This window comes from Monodelphis domestica, chromosome 4, assembly GCF_027887165.1.
Source record: "Monodelphis domestica isolate mMonDom1 chromosome 4, mMonDom1.pri, whole genome shotgun sequence".
Taxonomy (NCBI): Eukaryota; Metazoa; Chordata; class Mammalia; order Didelphimorphia; family Didelphidae; genus Monodelphis; species Monodelphis domestica.
The window spans coordinates 340,486,943-340,499,583 of record NC_077230.1 but is presented as its reverse complement, the minus strand read 5'-3'; the positions used below and the strand labels follow the sequence as shown (position 1 = coordinate 340,499,583).

The following is a 12,641-nucleotide window of genomic DNA, read 5'->3' as shown; positions in this document are numbered from 1 at the left end:
CTACAGGTCTCAGTCACTTAGTAACCTTGGGATAGGCATGTTAAGTAGGCAGTCCAGATTAGGCTCAGAGAAGCAATGGCAAATCCCCTCTTCTAGCTCCAAGTTTGGCTTTCTAACCCCAGGGGTGGCCTTCCTTGTCTCCTGGCACTCAAGTCAGAACAATCTTCCATAGAGATGGTGGTTTAAGAAGCCTAACACAGACTCCAAAGACACCCCAGCTTTTGAAGGCTTCATTTTCTCCTTTATTGAAGCTTCCAATATTTGCTGATGCCTGACTTTTCAACAGGAGTTATTTAATAGAGAAACAAGGGACAGGAGATGGGATGCTTAAGAATCTATATTATGTTGTTAGGTATCCCCACTGATGTTCTTCCTGTGGGGCTTCATCAGTCATCTTGGCAGACAAGTCTCATTCCAATCTAAAACTATTTTGAGCTTCTGGAGGACACTGTGTACAAGTGGCGCCTAGTCTCTTCTGCGAAGATCTTGATGTGTTTCAAGTTTCCTAGGTTATCTCCAACCCCAGAAGTGACCCATACCTCAACCCCAAATCTGGCTATGCACCCTGGAATGTCAAGGAGTGTCATGACTACCAGGGTCCTGGGGACTCATAGGCTCCTTTCAGCCCACCTCCCCCCTGGTCGTTGGTTTCACTCAGACCAGGTCCACAGTAGCCTGATGTTTCAGTGGGATGAGAGGTGAAGGCGAGGCCCTTGCTCTTGTCCTTTTCATGCTCCTCTATGTCATGGTAAGCTTTCTGGGGAATATAGGGGAGGAAGTTGGGAAGGACCTAGTTCAACTTGGCCTGGCCCTTCTTGCTCAAGGCCAAAGCAGATGGCAACTTGGTACTCTTAGGAAACCATCTTTGGCTGGCCTTCAGATACATCCCTCCCTCCGTCCCTCAAGAACCACCACCTGATAGAGAGAGAGACAAGGAAAAAGAGGTAGAGAACTAGCTGACTAATTTCTATACGTAGAAGGAGAGATGGCATCCAGGGAATCTTCCCCAGCCAAAGTCCAGGACTCAGAAGATTTAGCAGAACTTTTGCAGGGCAGAAGGCTTGGAAATTTTTTCACAGGATGGATCATTTTTGGAGTTCTCCAATGAAAGGCTGGACATTTCTGTAGGGATAATAAAAATTAAAAATAAGAAAACTCAGGTTTACGAAGTGTTTTCCTCATCCCAAATGTGGGCAAGTGGAATATGTGACACAGGTTTCCCACTGGTTTGTAGGCCTTTCACTCTCCCAATCCTTTCCATTCTCTAAGGTCTGATTTGTTAATGCATGGAGCCAAAAGGCACTGAGGCCTTTGGTACTCAAGCAAGTCCAGAAAGCTGGCACCAAGCTCTTATTCTATATTCCCCTTGCTAAAGTCTTCAAATGCCAAAATACTATATGATATACAAGTTTAACATATAACTAATATACTATGGAAATAGAATATAGAAATAATGTAGGAAAATCCATTAAACATGAATGCATTTTAAGAAAACTTGAATGGACATGTGTTATGGGAAATTCTGTCTTAGATGGCGAAATGTTTTTCTTAATTTAATCAACATGGTACTCCTGAACTCTGGAAGCCTATGGTGACAAAGCTCATGCCATGGGCAGGCCTACCCAGCTGAAAGGGTGATGGACTGTATGTTTGGTTTTTGAGGGCCATCCCAAGTTCTGGAGAATCCCGCCATGAGATGTGTCATAACAAGCCATACAGATCATCAGCTAAGGAGTGGAAAGATCTGTACCAACGAAGGAAGGAGCTCCATGGAAGAAGAAATCACAGTGGGTCTTTTGAAATCCTATAGCAGGGCTCTGTGTAGTCTTTAAGGAGAATCCTGTAGAATAACAGGGGTCTTTGTGATGGTGTGGCAGAAAGGAGCAGGACTTAGAAACCAAGGACTTGAATTGAGTCCCAGACTGACCAATGACTAGCCTTGTGAACATAGGAAAGCCCCTTAAATCTTCTAACCTGTTACCTCATTGGTAAAATGGAGATGATAACATCTGCACCAGGTCCGACTCTTAGAGTTGTTGTGAGAAAAGCAAAGGAAAAGAAGGAGAAAAGATCACTAAGGTCAAGATGTGCCAACTTCAGTCAAAGTCACAGGGTAGAAGAGAGCCCAGGAGTCCTCTCCCCCTGGTTCTGGTCAGCACCCCCAGTGTGAGGAGGTTGAGGCTGCCCCACAGCTCAACCATGGGAGTGTGGGAGGGGAGGAGGGGAGGAATGAGGAAGAAGAGGAAGCTGAAGAGTGAGGAAGATTCTTAAAGGAGATTGAATGAGATGAAAAACTTAAGATACCAAACCAAAATCAAACCAAAAGAAAGTATTAGGACGGAAGGAAGAATGAATAAAATATCAAAAAAGAAACCAATGCATTGAACAAATATTATAATAGACAGGATCCCAGATCTGGAGCTGTAAAGGCCTCAACCCATTTGGTTCAATTCCCCCATCTTGACTTGCCCATGAAGAAATCAGGACCTAAATGACTTGCCCGAGGTCATTAACATAGTAAGCACTGGTAAGTATAAGAAGTTGGATTTGAACTCAGGTTCTCAGATACCAGGGGCAACTAGGCAACCCAGTGGAATAGAGTGCTGGGTCTGAAGTCAGGTAGATTCCTCTTCTTGAGTTCAAATTTCATCTCATACACTTACTAGCTATGTGACCCTGAGCAAGTCATTTTAGCTTTAGGTCTCTGTTTCCTCATTTGTAAAATAATTTTAGCTTTAGGCCTCAGTTTCTTTATCTGTAAAATGAGCTGAAGAAGGAAATGGCAAACCACTCCAGCATCTTTGCCAAGAAAACCCCAAATAAGGTCACAAAGAGTTACCACACAAACAAAAAAATCATGCCAAAACTATTACTTTTCCTAAGGAAAGTGTGACAATTATCAGTAAGAGAAAATCTTTTGGACTCTTCCAAAAACATGTGTTGACATTAAAAAACTAAAGATTCAGGGGCAGCTGGGTGAGCCATGCTTAGAGATGGGAGGTCCTGGGTTCAAATCTGACCTCAGATGCTTCCCATCTGTGTGACTCTGGACAAGTCACTGAACCCCTGTTGCCTAGCCCTTACCACTCTTCTGCCTTAGAACCAATACTTAGAACCAGTTATTGAGTCTAAGATGGAAGGTAAGGATAAAAAAAAAAGATTATCACAGATTCTGCCAGGGAATCCTGTTTTAAACTCTAGAAAATTCAAATGAAGTGATTAAAATAATTTAATGAAAAAAAATCAAATTTCACAATCAGCAAAGATACCTTCAAATGTAAAAGGCCATTTGAATAATACACAATCAATCTACATAGGTGAGAAACGGAAAAAATGGAATAATATATCCCAAAGAGCAAAAGAGTTCAAGTCATTGGATATACACAGAATGGTAATAAGAATCTGGAATTGAATTTACTGTGCATCAGATGAATTCCCCAAAGCCCAAGATGCAATCATATCAGCAAAGCAAAAATAAAAACCAATAACTTAATAAAATTAAACTCACAAGTCAAGATAGATAAACAGGTAAACTACATTGTGCTTAAAGGTTACATAGGTATGAGCCAATAGAAGTATTAAACATATAGGCATTAAATGGCATAGCAACTAAACTCATAAAGGAAATTTTAACCGAGTTGCAAAATGACATAAATAATAGCATAATAATTGTAGGAGACCATTTTCTTCTCAGAGCTAGACAAATCTAACAAAAAGGAAATTATAGAAATGAACTATTGGAGAATATAAATCGGACTTTGGCATCTTATGAAAGGAATTATTAAAAGTATACACACAAATGAGGTCACTGATGAGAAAAAAATCCCAATTTATATCAAAATACGTAGAGCAGCAGTTTTTGTGGTAGCAAAGAATTGGAAACAAAGTAGATGCTCATTGACTGAGGAATGAATAAACAAATTGTGGTACATGAATATGCTGGATATTACTGTGCTATAAAGAAATATTGATTACGATTAATACAGAGAAGCATGGAATGGTTCGAACAATCTGATGCAGAATGAAGTAAAGTGAGCCAAGGAAACAACATACACAATTACTACCATGTAAATGGGGGGAGGGGGGAATCCTACAAAAAATCAAAAGTAAATATTACAAAGAATAAGCACAATTTCAAAGAAGAAATGAGAAGGCACCCTCAACCCCATTCCTTTAAAGAGGACATTATCTTCAGATTTGAGATATTGATGAGTTTTGATTTTTATCTTTTGTTTTTCTTTAAAAAATATATTTGTAATATGGGATGCTTCTCTGGGAGGAGGAAGGGGGAAGGGTACTAAGAGAAATTCTGGTGATATAAAAAACCAAAAGAAAAAAAATTAAGCACTATCATTTCTCAATCCTACATGTACCTTTCCAAAAAAATAGGCTTCTGGTAGAAATTATTAATTTGTAAAAAAAGCAGAAATTCTAAACATATCCTCTTTAATAGCATGATAAAACAGTAGTTTATACAGGGAACACAAGCAAAAATACTAATCTAAATGAAAAAGACTTAATGATATCCTGAATAATGAATATGTCAAAGAACAAATTATAAAAACACTTAACTATGTGAAAAAGAATGATAATGATGAGACTACATACCAAAATTTCTGAGATGCAGCTAAAGCAGTCCTTAAAGGAAAAATTACATCTCTGAAAACATACATTAAACAACATAGAAAAGATTAATCAAATTAACATGCAATAAAAATATTTTAAAAATAAAATTAATAAATAATCAGGAAAAGGAAATTTTGTGAAAATTAGATGAGGTCAAATAGAAAACAAAAAAGAGCACAGATTTGATAAAGTTAGTTCTTTGAAAAAATTAAAGGACTGAAAAGATTTACAAATTTTATACTAATCTTATAAAAATAGAGAGGAAAATGAAACTAACAAAATTTTAAAAATCAAATAGGGCAAAATCACAACAAATAGAAAATAAAAATAATTATCAGAAACTACTAGGCACAACTACAGACTAATAAAGCTGAGAATGTAAAAGATAGAAGACTTTTAAAAATACCCAAATTAGCTCTCAGGGAACAGTGATCTTAAATAATCCAATTTGGGGTGGAGTGAAGTGTAGAGGGAGGAATTGAACTAACTCCAAAGGAATTACCAAAGGGGGAAAAAAACCCTGATTCATATGGACTTACAGGTGAACTTTATTGAACTACTAAGGAACAATACCTCTGTTATTATTAATCTAATTAGAATAAAAAATTGAAAAAGAAAATGTTCTAATCCAAATTTCTTTTATGAGAAAAATACAGTTTTAGGTCTTAAACCAGGGAAGAATAAAAATAAGAACTGTAGGCCAATGTCACCAATAAATATTGATTAAAAACATAAATAAAATGTTATTTAAAAGGCCAAAGCAATATATATTTTTATTTTTTTAAACCCTTACCTTCCATCTTAGAATCAATACAAAGTATTGGTTCCCAGGCAAAAGAATGGTAAGTAGGCAAAGGGTGTTATAAAGTCCAGTATCAAACAGCTAGGAAATGTCGGAGGTCATATTTGAACCCAGGCTCTCAATCCACTGAACCATCATTCTCTCTAACTGCCTTTAATATGTTTATTTTAATAAGTATTCAGTGTGAACAAATTGGATGTATACCAGAAATACAGCAATGGTTCACTATCATGATAAAATTAACATAATTAATCATATTAAAAGTCATTCTTTTAAAAAATTCCAAACCTTGATAAGATCAATATATGTAGAAAAAACTCTTGACAAAAATACACCACTTGTTTATGCTAAAAACTCTTCAAATCATTGGTATAAAAGGGGATTTTAAAATATGAAATAAAGTATTTATCCAGAACCCAAACCTAGCATTTTATTTTACTTTTTCTACTGTGAGAAACACTAAGAAGAAAGCTGGGACATTCCCATTCTCTACTGTTATTTGCCATGGTTTTGAAAATGGCAATAATAGTAAGAAAGAGAATTTTTTTAAACCCATAAGTGTAGATAGTCAAAATTATTCCTATGTACTGATGACATGACTACATAGAAAGCTTCAGAGATGAGCAAATAATGTGATTGAAACAATTCATAGCTTCAGTAAAGGTAGCATGTCACAAAAGAAATCCACAAAAGTCAACAGTATTTCTACACAGTTGTAATAAAATACATGAGGAAATAATGGAAAGAATAGTCCCATTCAAAAGTACTACAATATACATAAAATATATGGCAATCTACCAAAGCAAACTCAAGACTTAGGAAAATAGAGTTTAAAAAATTTTATTGATAGCATTTGTTTTCTGATCATCTTCATTTTCGATTATATCCCCTTTATCCTCTCCTATGCAATGAGATATGCCTTGTAATAAAAATTAAAAAGAGAAAAATAAGAAAAAATAAACCAATTCAACAAAACTAAACAACACATGAACAGAACATAAAATGTTTCACACTCATATTCTCCTACCTCTCCAAGGAAGGAAGGATGATATATTTTCTTATCACTTCTTCAAGAATAAGTTTGGTCACTATAGTTACACAGCATTCAGTTTTGTTTATAAAACACTCTTGAAAGTAATAAAAACAACTTAAATAATTACGAGGAATGTTCATTGTTTGTGGTTGAGCCCATCAATAGAAAAAAATGACACTAACACCTTAATTTGTGGATGTCGTGTTTGCTAATAAAATTACCAGAGTGATGTTTTATAGAGCTAGACAAATAACGAAATTTGTTGGAGGAACCGCAAGAGAAGTAATTTTTCAAAGTAAGCATGAAAGCCACATAGCTATTCTAGACCTCAAATTATGGCCCATAAAGTGGGAATCATATTGGACTTTTTAGCACTGAATTTAAAAAGATCATAAGAACAGACTAGAAAAGCTAAACTGAGAAAGCATTAAAATCCTTAACCCAGTGTATGATAAACCTGAGACCATCAATTACTTAGGGGAAAACTTCTTTTTAAATGCCTAGGTTTTATTGGAAAGCAATTTGGATAAACTTCTTCCACAATATATACTACATGATAAGCTCAAAATGGATCCATATCCTGAATATTAAAATATCACACTATTAAAAATGAGGAGAATCATATCTGATACCTTCTAACTAAACGAAGGGTAAAAGTGATCATAAAAGATAAACAGATCATTTTAGTTCCATTAAACTGAAAAGCTCTTGCTTAATCCATGCAACTAGAATAAGAAGGGAAGCTGTCAACTGGGGAAAAACTCTTTGAATCAAAGATTTCTCATAAGGGCCTAATATTCAAGATATGTAGGAACTAATACAAATATCTAAGACCAAAAGCCATTTCCCAGTAGAGAAGTGGTCATACAATATAAGCAAATAGTTCTTAAAAGAATTGGCAAAAAATTAACATTAGCAAAATATTAACAGCCATATTAAAGGTTGTGTAAAATCACTAAAAATAAATGTAAACATACAATCCTGAGGTTTCAAGTCACATCCGGAAAATTAGCAAAGATGGGAATAGTCAGTGTTAGAGGAATTATAGGAGGCAGGTCCCCCAACAAAATTGGTGGACCAGGAAATTTGTCCAACCATTCTGGAAATCAATATGGAATTATGCTAAGTGGATCTAAAATGTCCACAGCCTTCCATCCACAGAACACACTGCTAGACATTTTCTCTGAGGTCAAAGATAGAAGGTCCCATTTTCACCAAACTTGTCCAAGCAGCATTCTCTGAGGTAGCAAAAATACTGGGAAAAAATAAATGGCTTTGAACTGGGAAATGTTTAAATAAATTATGACAACATTAATGTAATTTGTGCTTTAAGAAATAATGGATATGAAGAATTTAAAGGTGCCTAGGAATATATATGAATCGGAAAAAGTAAATAGAACCAGGAAATGGAAAATACAATGACTAGGACCATTAAAATCCCCAAAATGACAAAAACCTGAAACCAAATGCTATGCAATTATGACCAAGAGTTTAGTCTCCGAGATAAGAAAATGCACTTCCCTCCTTTGTAAAGGTGAGAGCCTCCAGGACTAGAACACTTTATACACTGTCACACTTAGATGATGTGTTGATTAGTTTTGCTGAGATATTCTCTCCCTTTATTTGATATTTGTTATAAGGGATAGCACATTTGGGGGGTGTATATGTGTAGAGATGGTGATGTAAAAACAAAAGATAGAAATACAATACAACTTAATAACTAGGGGAAAAAACCATTGGGTTGGAGAAAATTAACCTGGAGAACAGTACAGTTTGTGGGGAGACCTGAGTCCTCTCTTCAAATATCTGAAGGACTGTCATGTTAAATGGATTAGATTTATTCTGCTTGATTCTGGAAGAACCAATAGGTGGTAATTACAGTTCTTCAGATCACAAATCAAGAGAATTTTAAAATTACTAAAAATTTTTACCCCCAAATAGAATGGGCTACACTGGGGAAGAAGGGAGAGATACAAGTTCCCCGTAGCTGAAGGTCCTTCAGAGGGAGGTTGGGGTGGTTGCTTTGGAGTGAAATCTGCTTTAGACAGGAGTCATTCTAGATTACAGCTTAGGTACTTTACAGTTCAAAAATAATGATTTCATGAAATGTATCTAGACAGTAATTCCTAACTAGAAGAACTGAGGGTTTCAATGGACTGTAAAATCCAATATAATTCAAAACAGAAGTGAAGCTATTAAAAAAAGCTGAAAGGCATTACAGGTTGCATGAATGCACCTATTATCTAGAGCCAGAGAAATGGTTGTCTAATTTTGTTGTGGTCTGATCAGATCCCATTCTGGAGAATTATGTTAATTTTCTGAGCCACATATAAGGATTCAACCATAAGAGTATCTAGTACCTAGCATTGATCCTAAGACAGAAGGTAAGGCTTTAAAAAAATGATGAGAATGGATAGCAGGTCAATGCTGTTCAAGAAACCATTGACATGCATCCTGGAGAAGTGAATTCAAGAGAATATAATCTGATAATCTTCAGATATTTGAGGATATGGGATGTGAAGGAGAGATCCAGCTAATAGGACTTCTAAGGCCTCTTCTAGCTCTCTATTCCAAGTGATAGATAGAACAATCTAGTTTTCATTCTTGAATGAATAGAAGGTTATCAAAAGACTGGTTGTGTGTGGAAAAAATAAAAAAGTAACCCAACATTAAATTCAGCATCCAGGTGCTCCCCAGTGGCTATATTGGTACTTTTGGGGGGTTGAAGAAGTTACATTTTGTTGTTACATAGGCATTTGTTTGAACATAATTGTTGGGAGAATTGGAGTACAGTAAAATAATAATTACCTCATGGTGGGGGGGGGGGAGCTACTTAGCCAGTAAAAAAAATGTAGAGATACATTTTTTTTCAACTGCTCCAAAACAAGAGGGTGTGGGACCATGGGTACAAGAGGGAGAGGTCTCTATGATCATGAGAGGGAAGGAGAGACTGTGGTGTCCCTCGTTGCTTTGTCCCTCTGGGATTTTCCCATCAGCATACCTAGTACTTCTTCTTCCGCTGATCCTTTCACTTGGTCTTTGTTTATGCTTGTAGGAAACGTATTTCCTGAGGAGAGGTGGGGAAAAGGAAGTTAAAAGAGGGCAGTTGGTGAGAATCAAAGAGGCCTTCTAGCTCTGGGATTCGAGGACATCCATCTCTTCACCTAGTCTATCGTTTCTGGGTTCCACTTGGATTTCTTCCCTTTCATCTCTTTCGATATTTTAATTCAATAGACATTTTAAAAGTACAAACCATGTATATGTAAAGCAGCATTCTAGCAAAGATGAGTGGCTGCTATGTTTTTCCCCCCAAACAGACCATCCAAGAATATATACTGTCCATTTTCTTTATATCTGATGTTCTTAAACAGGCATCAAATCTGGACATGCATAGTGTTACACAATGAGCACACACAGTTTCCAAAATGAGGAAAGTGATAAATCTTTCTGCAATTTGTCTGATCAGACTACATCTAAAGTATGGAATTCAGTTTTGGGTGCCATTTTTTAGGAGAGACACTGACAAGTTGGAGGTTGCCCACAAGAGGGGCCACCAGGATGGTGAGAGGCCTGGAAACCAATGCTGCCAAACCTATTCAAACTCTCTGTAGATCTTTAAACACTATGAACACATTCTCCACCAGTATGTGACACAGATCCTGGTATAGAGGATCAGAGAAAGGAAGTCCTGTAGGTTAATTCCCATTCCTGTTATGGCCATCTTTACTTACCAGGCTTCTCTGGTATTCCTGAAGGAAGGACAGAAGCAAAAATCTCACCTTTTGCATTTCAAGCTCTGGGAGCTACTTTTCAAGAGGGAGGTCAGTTTTGAATCAAGGAGTCTGACTTTGTTAACAACAGAAAAAGTCGTATGGCCTATCACTACATCATTTTCCAAGACCTATTCTGGCTAGAGCTGGCAAAAGAAGTAATTATCATCTCTGTTCCCTCCACTCCCACCCCTTCTGAAGAGCTGAAATGTAGTAGTAAGTCAGTTACATATTGGTGAGGGATGAGGAAAGGTTGGTCTAGATACCCCTGACCAATTGATTCTCCCCTCATCTACACCCCAGCTAATGAAATTACAGAACAGGCAATAGAGACAATGAAGCATTAATATCTTAAAGAAAAAAAGGGTTTTCATTTTGTTATCATTTCATGAGATATAAAACTCTTCCATCATGGAATTAGGTGGGCAGCTTGCCACTGGATAGCTGAAGATCAGACACAACCTTGTTGTTCAATCATGCCTGACTTTCTGTGACCCCATTTGAGGTTTTCTTGGCAGATACTGGAGTTCTTTTCCATTTCCTTCTCCAGATCATTTGACAAACAAGGGAACTGAGGCAAACATGATTAAGTGCTCAGGGTCACTCAACTAGTCAGTATCTGAGGCCAGATTGGAACTCAGGAGAATAAATCTTCCCAGCACTCTACCTTCTAACACAACCTTAGCAGCCTTTAAAAAGAGACATACTCCTAGAGAATGTTTCCAATGAGTCTGACCTCTGACTCTGATGAGTTTGAAGATGACAGCAAGTAATGGAAGAAGAGTCCAAATCTGAGAGGGGATTCCTCTTACCTTTTTTTCCCTTGTGTCTCTCCCAGAGGGCAATGGAAAAGAGAGCATTATTCTCTCCTCCCTTTCTCCCTCCCGATGGTGTCATAGAGTAGAGCTGCTTGGCAGGAGAAGAGACCAGACCCAGCAGGGAGCAGGGTGTTAAGGACAGAGAATCGGGGTGGGGGAAGTGTTCCAAGAATGGTGATACCTGGCAGGCATCTATTAAAGAAGAATATTAGCATGGGCAGTTGAAAGCCACAGAGAGGGGCAGACCCAGGGATTCTGAGAAATCTGCCCAGCAGAAGCAGTGTGAGAGTACCATGAGCAAAGCAGATTATCAGACCCCACAGTGCTAGAGGTATAACTTGTCCCGGCCACATTTATGTCTCATTCCCATTGGAACTTGTAGATATGCCCACGCTTCCCATGGATGATGTGTGTGTTTGTGAAGAGTCTGTTGCAGGGGAAATGTGATGTATTCATGACATCTTAGTATTTCACTTCACTTTGAGGTAATTGTATCTACTCACTGCCTATACTTGTCAGGACATGGAAGTGATAGTTTTTTACTTTTCACCCACATAGACCTCATGAATCTTAAACAATATGTAACCTTCCAGGGATCAGTTTATCAGTGTAGAGTTCGTTAGAGGGGTAGCCTGAGGATAAGATGGGAGTTATGTATAATTAAAATATTGGGCACTTCTTAATGGCATGTCACAAAGTGGAAAGATCATGCAGACTCCAAGAAGTGAAATCTTGGGAGAACACATCAGACAGACTTCCACACCAAAGAGGAAATCTGCTTGCCTCTAAAAGGAAGTACTAATATCAATGGGTAGAAGTTATGAGAAGATAGTCTTCGGCTCTAATAAGGAGAAACTTCCTCAGAAGGAGTGAGGTCTTTGCTTTCAAAATTAGTTTATGAATATTTGTTGAAAATTTCTGATATGTTTAAAAAAGAAAGAAGAGATAGTTTGTCCCCAGGGAAATTTGGAGTCTCTGCCTTATAACCATCTGCCCAAGAAGGTTTGTGGGCAAGGATGCCAAAGACCCACACAGATGCTCTCAGCAGTTGAGCCAGGACTTCTCCTGGGGCAATAGAGTAGGTCAAGAATGGAAGACTCAGTGTTCCTTCTAGATCTGGGGTTGTAGGACTTCCCCTTCAGGTTACCTGGCATATCTTCATCATTGGATCCTATAACACTCTCTGTGCTGAGGCTCCTTGTCATTTTCAGGTTTTCTGAAAAGTGGGAGAAGAGGAAATTAAAATAGGCAAATGAAACAGGTGGATGGGCCCACGTGGAAAAAATAAAGTTGAGATTCTAAATATTTTCTTCTGCTCTCCTGGTAGCTTTTTACCATTTTCTTCTTGGGACACTAACCAGTTAAATTCTCTTGGGGTCATTCCTTCTAGCCTTCACAGGAATATTACAAGGAAACTCCTGTGCTTCTGCTGGGTGCAGGACTGGGCACTATTTGAAAATTATACCATAACCCAGTTCTGAGCAGTTCTGAGTTCAACTTTAACAAAAAGTTCAAAGTCAAGAACCAGAGTGGATAAATGAACAATAAAAAAGAACCCAATTGTAAAAATCTACTATGGAGACAAGAGAAGA

General features: G+C 37.5%; 1 protein-coding gene across 6 annotated transcripts in view; it reads right to left on the bottom strand.

Moving 5' to 3' along the window:
• Positions 1-219: 219 nt before the first annotated feature.
• The window catches only part of GDPD4 (glycerophosphodiester phosphodiesterase domain containing 4), a 112,712-nt gene continuing 100,290 nt past the window's right edge, over positions 220-12,641 (bottom strand). The window contains exons 21-24 of one of the 6 annotated variants that reach the window (XM_007490910.3): positions 12,197-12,265; positions 9,463-9,528; positions 4,609-4,659; positions 220-1,122 (exon numbers count right to left, since the gene is read on the bottom strand). In XM_007490910.3, the coding sequence (XP_007490972.1) occupies positions 4,652-4,659; positions 9,463-9,528; positions 12,197-12,265 (143 nt within the window). In that variant the 3' untranslated portion in view covers positions 220-1,122; positions 4,609-4,651. Of the gene's footprint in view, positions 1,123-4,608; positions 4,660-6,252; positions 6,348-9,462; positions 9,529-12,196; positions 12,266-12,641 lie in introns of those variants that run through there. The other 5 variants (XM_007490912.3, XM_016421973.2, XM_056794937.1 and 2 more) reach the window with 5 other exon arrangements.